Source organism: Hippocampus bargibanti, linkage group LG09 (assembly GCF_051943395.1).
Source record: "Hippocampus bargibanti isolate YZ-2025 linkage group LG09, ASM5194339v1, whole genome shotgun sequence".
NCBI classification, from domain to species: Eukaryota; Metazoa; Chordata; class Actinopteri; order Syngnathiformes; family Syngnathidae; genus Hippocampus; species Hippocampus bargibanti.
Window position 1 is genome coordinate 2967008 of NC_142742.1, and position 10493 is coordinate 2977500.

Genomic DNA, 10493 nt, shown 5'->3' on the forward strand with positions numbered 1-10493 from the left:
CACGCGCCAGCATTCACTCAATCCGGAAGTAACTCAAATAGATAGAAAGCTTTCCAGCTAGCTATCAGTTAGCTAATAGATAACCAGCTAGATATTTAGCTAACTAGCTAGATAACCATATAGCTAATAAATAGCCAGCTACATATCTAGTTAGCTAGACAGATAGCTAATAGATATCAAATGGATAGCAAATAGATAACCAGCTAGTTTGCTAGCTGATAGATAGCAAATATATTGCTAGGTAGGTAGCGAGCTAATAGATAGAAAATGGATAGCCAATAGATAACTACCTAGACAGATAGCTAACAGAAAGCAAATAGTTAGCAAAATAATAGCCAGCTAGGTAGCTAGCAAATAGATAGTTAGCTAAGTAGCTCGACAGCTAGCTAATAAAAAGCAAATAGATAGCTAGCTAGGTAGCTAGACAGATAGCTAATAGAAAGCAAATAGATAGCAAAAGGATAGCCAGCTAGGTAGCTAGCTAATAGATAGCGAGAGTCTGGGGTTTCTTACGGTACATTGGCTGTTTATCTGGTCCTAAAACTCAATTTTCTGTGGGTGCAATTTGAGTGAAAATGACAACAACCCTGGCACTGGAGTGGACACATTTTTGCACATTGTCTGGCAGCGAATGGGTTGAAAATAAATCAGTCTAGTGTCATATATTGTCTAGCTAGGTAGCTAGACAGATAGCTAAAAAAGCAAAAGGATAGCCAGCTATGTAGCTAGCTAATAGATAGCAAATGTATAGCAAATAGATAGATAGCTAGGTAGATAGACAGATAGCTTAAAATAGCAAAAGGATAGCCATCTAGGTAGCTAGCTAATAGATCGCTATCTAGGTAGCTCGACAGATTGACACATATTGAATTAAAATATTTCGTTAAAATAAATGAATAATCTATATGAATGATGAAATCATACTAAACAATATTTAAAAATGTAATTGTCACATATAATATATAAAAATTAAAATAATCTCTGTCAAGTTTATGATGCTTTTCTGACAGGCAGAGGAAGAAGCGAGGAGGGCGGAGGGTCCTCTTCTCCTGCTAACGGAGGAGGAAGCCTTCACTCGGACTGCCATCCCTCAACAGCCTCCCCTCGCAACAATGAACCCGACGCCGGGCTACGGACGTTACGAGTCTGCCAGCAGATGAGTAGTGAGCACGGAGCCTGGTAGTCACTCCTCACCGCCGCCATGAAAGAGCTGAAAGGCTGCGGTATGCGCTCGTCGGTGGGCTTTCTGTCCCGCCGCGGGTTGACGGGGCAGCCGCTAATGAAAGACGAGTTCCAGCGGCGCAGGCTTGCCGGCTGCACAAGCCTGTACAAGAAGGACATGCTGGGACACTTCGGCTGCGTCAACGCCATCGAGTTCTCGAACAACGGTGGCGAGTGGCTGGTGTCCGGTGGGTAACGTAAAAGCACACCCCTGAGCTAACTTTGCTAGCATGTGGAGGAAAGGGACTGCTTCGGAGTGCTAATTAGCTTAGCGTGCTAAGCTAACTATATGTACCAACCCGAGCTTTCTCAAGCGCGCTTGTTAGCTTAGCATAACAATCAAAACATTGGCAGCCCAAAGCCCGCGGGCGGTGGCTGGACACCCGACCTGCCGGGTGAACGTCTTTATGCCGCCCTGCAATGTTCACGTCGTCGACCACTTAGCCCGCCATTCTATTTTTTTTTACTAGCATAATTGTGTTTTTTTGACGTGGCTAAGAATAATCGCGGGGGCCCTCCCGGTAGCCATGCCAGGTTTGTAATCGTGTTTACCGGTTGACCAAAAAAAAAAAAAACCCGGTGAAAGTCGATGTACGGTTTCAAGTTGTTTAAGAATGGAAAAAAGAGCCTAAACTATTCACATCATTTACAGATACAGCAACGGTTGTTACATTTCTATTTACAATTGTGTTTTATTTATTGTATTCTATTTGTGATTGTATTTTATTTATTATAGTACCTATGCTTGTCTGTAACTGTAAAGTGTCATTGAGTGCTTTGAAAGGTGCTTAAAATAAAATGTGTTGCCCCAAATACTCACCCTTGATATTAATAATAATAATAATAATAATAATACATTTCATTTATAAGCGCCTTTCAAAACTCTCAAGGACACTTTAAGTAGAACGTCTGTGTAAGCTCTCAGTCGTACAGCAGTGGTCCATCTGTACTTCTTTGAAGGTGTCGGACGTTTCACCTCTTATCTAAGAAGCTTCGTCAGCTAACTAAAATCTTTTGCTGGTAGTTTTGGCCCTGCTATGATTGGTCCCTGCTCTCAAGTTGGGGTGGAGCAGAGGACTACTCCCTGCGACTACACTGATTACTTCTATTGTCCTGATTGATTACTTCTATTGTCCTGCCTGAGTATGGGGTCTACGACTGGCATGATTGCCCCATGTGACCTGGTATCACATCATTAGCATAACTAAGCCTATGTTTCCTAAGGAGTCATGTGTAGGAACGATCCAAATTGAACCTCACCCCACTATGGCGATTTAGTGAAGGGTTTTGCTGTTTTATGAAAATAGATTCTTTTACTCCCCTTTCAAACCATCTATTTTCTTTCGCAAATATTTTAACCCCACTGTCGTCAAATGAGCGGTTGCTAGCTTTTAGGTGCATATGTACTGCAGATTTAAGTAGAAGTACTGACGCTCATGTTGATGATGACAAGATGACAAGAACGACTTATTTTCTAAAGGATGCCCACAAGTGGCAAATATCTCCATCGGATTCCTCACAGAGTTATTTGGTGTCCACAGGTGGAGATGACCGCCGGGTTCTTTTGTGGCATATGGAAGAAGCCCTTCATGCTCGTTCCAAGCCACTCAAGTTGAAGGGAGAACATCTGTCCAATATCTTCTGCCTTGCCTTTGACAGCAGCAACACGAAGGTCTTCTCTGGAGGTAAGGAGAAACCCTTTCTGACTTTCCACATGATTTTTTTTGGGGTTCTGCATTCGTTCCCTGTTAATGTTTTGAAAAACGAGGTCTGGTGCCCGCTGTTGAAATTTCATTCTCCAGTGATACCTTAGCTTACGAACTTAATTGGTTCCTAGACAGAGTGTGTATGGCGAAAAGTGTGTATCCCAAAAATTTATTTCCCATAGGAAACAATTAAAATGAGAATAATCCATTCCCAGGTCCCCATAAAACATAATTTTCTACTTTCTAATTTTCTAAGCCTACACAAATATACCTTATTTTATGTATAATAAATGTGCTATGGTATTATAATGAAAGAAATAAACTGTACTATATAATAAAGTTGTTTTATTTACCTTTGTGATGGGCGTTGATGGCTTGATGGAATGGAGTGGCCGGTTTCATCAGCATTAAACACTTGATGAGGAACGGAACCTTCTTCTTTCACCATCTTGAGGAATGATCCTTGTAGGTGCTTTCTCTGCGATAATTTTACCTAGTTCCTCATCAATTGTGTTCTGTTTATCTGGAGCCTGATTGATGGGATATTTTAACCTTGCAGTTTACATTCTGATTTCACTTGCCCTCATCAATTGCATCCTGTTTAGCTGGGTTGATAGCTTTTTGCATCAAGTGTACAGATGACTTGTGCGGGTTGTTTGTGGAGCCTGATTGAAGGGAATTTTAACCTTGCAGTCTACACTCTGCCTTTGAACTATGAAAGTTGAAACGTGTCCAAATTTCACTGTTTCCTCTTAATTTTCTCATTCTCTCTTTGTCGTCTGCCTCTTTCTTTAAAGGACAACCGACGTCTCCGGACAAGTTGTGTCCATAATTTGTAAAATGGCTTCAAATGACTTCTACCGAGCGTATTTTACAAAGATTCCACCGCATGTAGCTATATTTTACGTTTTAAGACTCACGCTGAATATTCCGGAAGTCTTGTTTTTGAGTTGGTGACGAGTCCTCAACCTACGTCACCGAAGAAATGCCCCTGACCGAAAAAGGTTATTTGTGGAGCCTGATTGATGGGATATTTTAACCTTGCAGTCTACACTCTGCCTTTGAACTGTCAAAGTTGAACCTCTCACTGTCGTCTGCCTGTCCCCGCCCCCACTGCTGCGTTCTTGACCAATCACGTGGCTTTATCCCAAGACTGGGGGCGGGGACAAAAGCAGTCGGCTGCCATTTTCTTGTTCGAACGGGCTTGTTCGCTAACGACACATCACTCATTGTGGCGCTCCGTGTGTATCCCGAAAAATAGTTCGTATGCCAAGGTAAAATTTTCACAAATGTAATGTTCGTAAATCAAATAGTTCGTAAACCGAAGTATCACTGTATATGCTCGCTTTTTCTGTCCACAGACAAAATGACGATTTTGTTTGTTTGTAACAGGAAATGACGAGCAGGTGATTCTTCACGACGTGGAGCGGTACGTCCAGTTAGCATTTAGTCACATTAGCTCATCGGGAACACGAACAATGATTTTTATTGTTGTCATTCCAGGCGAGAAACGCTCAACGTGTTCTTGCACATCGACGCCGTCTACAGCCTCTCGGTAAGCCCGGTCAACGACAACGTCTTCGCCAGCTCGTCGGACGACGGTCGCGTTCTCATCTGGGACACCCGCGAGCCGCCACATGGAGGTCATTTCATGATACATCTGCCGCCCGCCGCCATCTTGAGAGCCTGCGCCTAAAAAGGTGTATTTTAATCTCATTTCTCTTTAGAACCATTTTGCCTGGCCAATTACCCGTCGGCCTTTCACAGCGTGATGTTTAACCCGGTGGAACCTCGACTGCTGGCGACCGCCAACTCTAAGGAAGGTGTCGGGCTGTGGGACATCCGCAAGCCGCGTAGGTCAGTGTGCCGTGCCGTGCCGTTTCAAACTCTTAAAGGACCGAACTGCCAGACTTATGTCGGCCATTTTGAGCCAAAAGCATTTGGGCAAATTTTTCATCCAATCACCATGAAAGCGACCAACCAACAGTGGAAACGTGCAACTACTAGTAAATTAATCATGATGATGATGATAATAATAATAATAATAATAATAATAATAATAATACATTTGATTATGATGATAATAATAATAATACATTTGATGATGATGATAATCAGAATCAGAATACCTTTATTCGTCCCGCAATGGGGAAATTTGCAGTAATAATAATAATAGTACTACTACTACTCCTACTAGTGCTACTATTACTACTGCTACTACTACAACAACTACTACTACTACTTCTGCCACTACTACCCCCACTACTACTCAAAGGTGCTTATAAATGAAATGTATGTGATTACCACCACCACGACTACTACTCCCACCACTCCCACCAATACTACTACCAATACCACCAATAATATGACTACTAATACCACCAATAATATGACTACTAATACCACCAATACTACGACGGCTAATACCACCACTACTACTACTACTACTAATAATAATAATAATAATAATGTTAATTATGATAATAATAATAATAATGACAATGATGATAATAATAATAATCATCATAATCATCATAATCATAATCATAATAATAATAATAATAATAATAATAATAATAATAATAATAACTACTACTACTGCTCCTACTACGACTGCTACTGCTAGTACTAGTACTACTATTACTACTACTACTACTACTTCTGCCACTACTAGCTCCACTACTACCTCCACTACTTCTTCTTCTTTTGCTTTCGGTTCTTCTCTCCACTACTACTACCACTAATACTACTACTACTAATAATAATAATGATAATGATAATAATAATGCTGCTGCTACTACTAATACTACTACTACTACCACCACTACTACCACTAATACTACGACTACTAATACCACCAATACTACGACTACTAATACTGCGACTAGTACTACTACTAATAAAAATACTGCTGCTGCTGTTATTACTGCTACTGCAAAAACTCTCAAGCACACTTTACGGTCACAAAAGTGAGTTTATTATTTAGAAAAAAAATATTTAAAGTAAATTAAATTGAGTAAATTGTTTATTATGTTGTCAAAGTGCACCGCTGGGTCAGAGAGGACAGTAATTTTATCTGTGCTGTTTGTCATGCATATTAGTATATCTCACAATAAAGCTAACTTTGATTTAAAACTTTTTTTCCTTTTATTTTTGATGTGTGTCAGTGTTTTGTGAAACACTGACATAGAGATGTAACGTGTAATTGTAATTCGGAAAGTGTCCGCCAGGTGGTGCTGTCTCCATAGCAGACGTGTAAATCAACTGTGAGGTGCGTGATGTCATCATAGATACGAGCAAAGCAGCCTAATTTTCTAAGGCACCCCAATTCCGAATTTACCACATGTTTACACAAACACTGAACAAAAATACAATTTAAAAAAAAGGCCCATTCTCTGTCCTCATCAAGTAATGTCCTCCGAATCTGCCGTCCTCAGCACGTTGCTGCGTTACGGCGGCAGCATGTCGCTACAGAGCGCCATGAGCGTGCGCTTCAACAGCACGGGCACGCAGCTCCTGGCGCTGCGCCGCCGCCTGCCGCCCGTGCTCTACGAGCTCCATTCGCGCCTGCCCAGCTTCCAGTTTGACAACCAAGGCTACTTTAACTACTGCACCATGAAAAGTTGCTGCTTCGCCGGCGACCGCGATCAGGTGGGCCGACAAGCTTTAACGCAAATTTAACATTCATCCATTCAAGCGATGGAATCCTTTCATGCTTGACATGGGTTAATTCATGTTCTTCCGAAATATGTTTTAACACAAAATGTTTTCAATTAACAATTTGCTTATTTATTTTCATTTTTACCATTAATGGAAAAAAAAAATGTATTTTTGTCATTTCAAAATGCACATATGACGGTTTTTTTTCTTCCATGTACTGTAAAGTCTCGTTATATCATCCTCGGGAGTCGGAAAAAATATCGATATAACCGGACTATCGATATATCCGATCCTGCGGGCATGTAATTTTCTCCTTGAGTTCATAGAAATATTATCGTAATAAGCAGTACTATCGATATAACCGATATCGATATAACGAGACTTTACTGTATTTAGTTTTTTTCCCAGGACATATATAAGGTTTGAAACTAATACCATAGCATATTTCTTATAATAAAATATGGTATATTTTGTGGAGTTCTTAGGCTTATTTAGGAGAAAATTGTTTTATGGGGACCTGGGAATGTATTATTCTCATTTTCAATGGTATTTTTTCAGATTTTCAAAATTTTGGCATATAAATTTTCAGGGATTTTTCGAATTTTCAAAATTTTGGCAAATAATTTTTCTAATTTGCAAAAATTTGGCAAATAATTCTAGGCATTTTTCTAACTTTCAAAATTTTTCAAAATAATTGTTCAGGGATTTTTCTAATTTTAATTTTTTTGGCAAATAATTTTCCAGGCATTTTTCTAATCTTCAAAATTTTGGCAAATAATCTTTCGGGGATTTTTCTAATTTGCAAAAAAAATTTGGCAAATAATTCTAGGCATTTTTCTAACTTTCAAAATTTTTCAAAATAATTGTTCAGGGATTTTTCTAATTTTAATTTTTTTGGCAAATAATTTTCCAGGCATTTTTCTAATCTTCAAAATTTTGGCAAATAATCTTTCGGGGATTTTTCTAATTTGCAAAAAAAAATTGGCAAATAATTCTAGGCATTTTTCTAACTTTCAAAATTTTGAAAAGAATTGTTTAGGGATTTTTCTAATTTAAAAATTTTTGGCAAATAATTTTCCAGGCATTTTCTAATTTTAAAAATTTTTGCAAATAATTGTTCAGGGATTTTTCTAATGTTCAAAATTTTGGCAAATGATTTTTCAGGGATTTTTTTAATGTTCAAAATTTTGGCAAATGATATATCTGGGGTTTTTCTAATTGTCAACATTTTGGCAAATAATGTTTCTGGATTTTTAGAATTTTCAAAAATTTGGCAAATATTTTTTCTGGCATTTTTCTAATTTTCAAAATTTTGGATGTGGATTATTTCGCTGCTGTAAATTGTGTCATTGGGTAAAACAAATAAAGGTTTTCTTATGATGACCACATTACTTCGGAGTCGAGTGAACGCTAGCGGTTGTGGCTGCCGCTGCTCACCTGCAGTCAAAATATGGCGTGACTGTAAAATCTCCATGAGAGTTTTGAAAGGCGCTGATAAATGAAATGTATTATTATTATTATTATTATTATTATTATTATTATTATTATTATTATTATTATTATTACTACTGAATATCTTGTGTCTCCTCAGTACATCCTCTCTGGGTCCGATGACTTCAACCTCTACATGTGGAAAATCCCAAAAGACCCTGAAACGGGTGAGGTTATATCACACGTCCCTAAAACAGGAAAACGACGTCTTTTTTACTGATACTTTCTGGGTCACAGGAGGCCGCGTGGTGAACGGTGCGTTCATGGTCCTCAAGGGTCACCGCTCCATCGTCAACCAGGTCCGCTTCAACCCGCACACCTACATGATCTGCTCCTCCGGTGTGGAAAAAGTCATCAAGGTGGGTGAAAATGAAAAAAAAAATGTTAACTAGAGGGCTAAGTTCATTCATTCGCTGCCAGACGATGTGCAAATATGTGTCCACTCCACTGCCAGGGTTTTTGTCATTTTCACTCAAATTGCAGGACCCACAGAATATTGAGTTTTAGGACCACATAAACATTCAATTGAGCTTGAAATGGGGGCGGATGTACAAAATACAATACAGTACAGTCATACCTTGGCTTACGAACTTAATTGGTTCCCAGACAAAGTGTGTAAGGCGAAAAGTGTGTATCCCAAAAATTAATTTCCCATAGGAAACCATTAAAATGAGAATAATCCGTTCCCAAGTCCCCATAAAACATAATTTTCTACTTTCTAATTTTATAAGCATTAAAACTACACAAAATATACCTTATTTTATGGATAATTAATGTTTCATCAGTATTAAACACTTGATGAGGAACGTAGCCTTCTGGAAGAATGATCCCTTGTAGGTGCTTTCTGTGCGATAATTTTACCTTGTTCCTCATCAGTTGTGTTCTGTTTAGCTGAGTTGATAGCTTTTTGCATCAAGTGTACAAATGGCTTGTGCGGGTTGTTTGTGGAGCCTGATTGAAGGGAATTTTAACCTTGCAGTCTACACTCTGCCTTTGAACTATGAAAGTTGAAACAAGTCCAAATTTCAGTTTTCTATTAATTTTCTCATTCTCTCTTTGTCGTCTGCCTGTCTCTTTAATGTTTAAACCACCTCCCCTCACTACTGCCTTCTTGACCAATCACGTGGCTTTCATCGAAGACTGGGGGTGGGGAATGGAGGAGAAAAAAATGTCGGCTGCCATTTTCGTGTTAGGAGAACGGGCTCGTTCACGAACGACACATCACTCATTGTGGCGCTCCGTGTGTATCCCGAAAAATAGTTCTTATGCAAAGGTAAAATGTTCATAAATGTAACGTTCGTAAAGTTCGTAAAGTTCGTAAGCCAAGGAGTTCGTAAACCGAGGTATCACTGTACATACATATTGCTATAACAACAACTGAAGCTGTAACAAAGCGCTAATTTGGACAAAAGGCAAATATTGCCCCCTCGTGGAAGGAAAAAAACATTGCCAGAGGTCTGACCAGCGCTTTATCAATACCCCCAGCAAGAAAAAAAAAAAAAACAAAGTCCGAACAAATTGAGGAATGATGCTTTCAAAACAATTTTGTGTTTGTCCGTCAGGTGTGGAGTCCTTACCAGCAACCCGACAGCTTGGGCGATCTGGACGGTTGCGTGGAGGACACGTGTCGCAGCCTTTACACGCACGAGGAGTACATCAACCTGGTCCTGAACAGCGGCAGCGGCCTGTCGCACGACTACGTCAGCCAATCCATCCAAGAGGACCCGCGCATGATGGCCTTCTTCGATTCGCTGGTACGTCGCGAGCTCGAGGGCTGGAGCTCCGACTCCGACTCGGATTTGAGCGAGGACGCCATCATGCAGCTGCAAGCTCGCACTCGCCGCGCCACACGCGCCACCACGGCGGCGGCGGCGGCGGCTGCAAACGGCGCCGAAGTCGCAGCGGGTGACTCGGATCATTCCAGCTCGGGAGGGGACGGCGAGGGGCGGTCCGAGAGACGCCCCAGCCGACCTCCGTCGGGCTTTTTGGCCAACGACGACTCGGATTCGGACAGCGAGTTCTGGCTTGACCCGATGCCTCGCCCCCGTTCGCCGAGCCCGCGCAACTACGCCACCTTGTCCATCCCCTCGTCCACATCCCCCTCGATTCCCGCCGGCGCCTCCAGTTCTTCGGCCGGCGCGTCCAGTTCCAGCAGCGAGGACGAAGAACGTCGGAGCGCCGTTCGGCGCCGTAACGTGACGAGACGCCAACGCATGCGCGTGGCGTCACGCGCCGGCCCGGAACTGTTCTCCGCCGTGGACTCGTGCAGCTACCCGTCCATCTCCCTCCACGACTTGACGTCTTCGGAAGGGGAGGAGTCAGAACGCGACGGCGGCAAACGCCGCCTCAGCTTGTCGGATTTGGTGTGCGGAAGCCCGGTGATGTCGCCCGACGCGCAGGAGGAAGCTAGCGGGA

At 41.3% G+C, this 10493-nt stretch overlaps 1 protein-coding gene across 2 annotated transcripts in view; it reads left to right on the forward strand.

Moving 5' to 3' along the window:
- Positions 1–1028: 1028 nt before the first annotated feature.
- Positions 1029–10493, forward strand: part of dcaf5 (ddb1 and cul4 associated factor 5) — a 10824-nt gene continuing 1359 nt past the window's right edge. Inside the window, exons 1-9 of one of the 2 annotated variants that reach the window (XM_089005074.1) lie at positions 1029–1409; positions 2763–2906; positions 4320–4356; positions 4431–4570; positions 4655–4784; positions 6365–6578; positions 8179–8245; positions 8316–8437; positions 9641–10493. The exon at positions 9641–10493 is cut by the window's right edge and continues 144 nt beyond it. In XM_089005074.1, coding sequence (XP_088861200.1) covers positions 1202–1409; positions 2763–2906; positions 4320–4356; positions 4431–4570; positions 4655–4784; positions 6365–6578; positions 8179–8245; positions 8316–8437; positions 9641–10493 — 1915 coding nt within the window. In that variant the 5' untranslated portion in view covers positions 1029–1201. The remainder of the gene's footprint in view (positions 1410–2762; positions 2907–4319; positions 4357–4430; positions 4571–4654; positions 4785–6364; positions 6579–8178; positions 8246–8315; positions 8438–9640) is intronic. The other variant, XM_089005075.1, reaches the window with a different exon arrangement.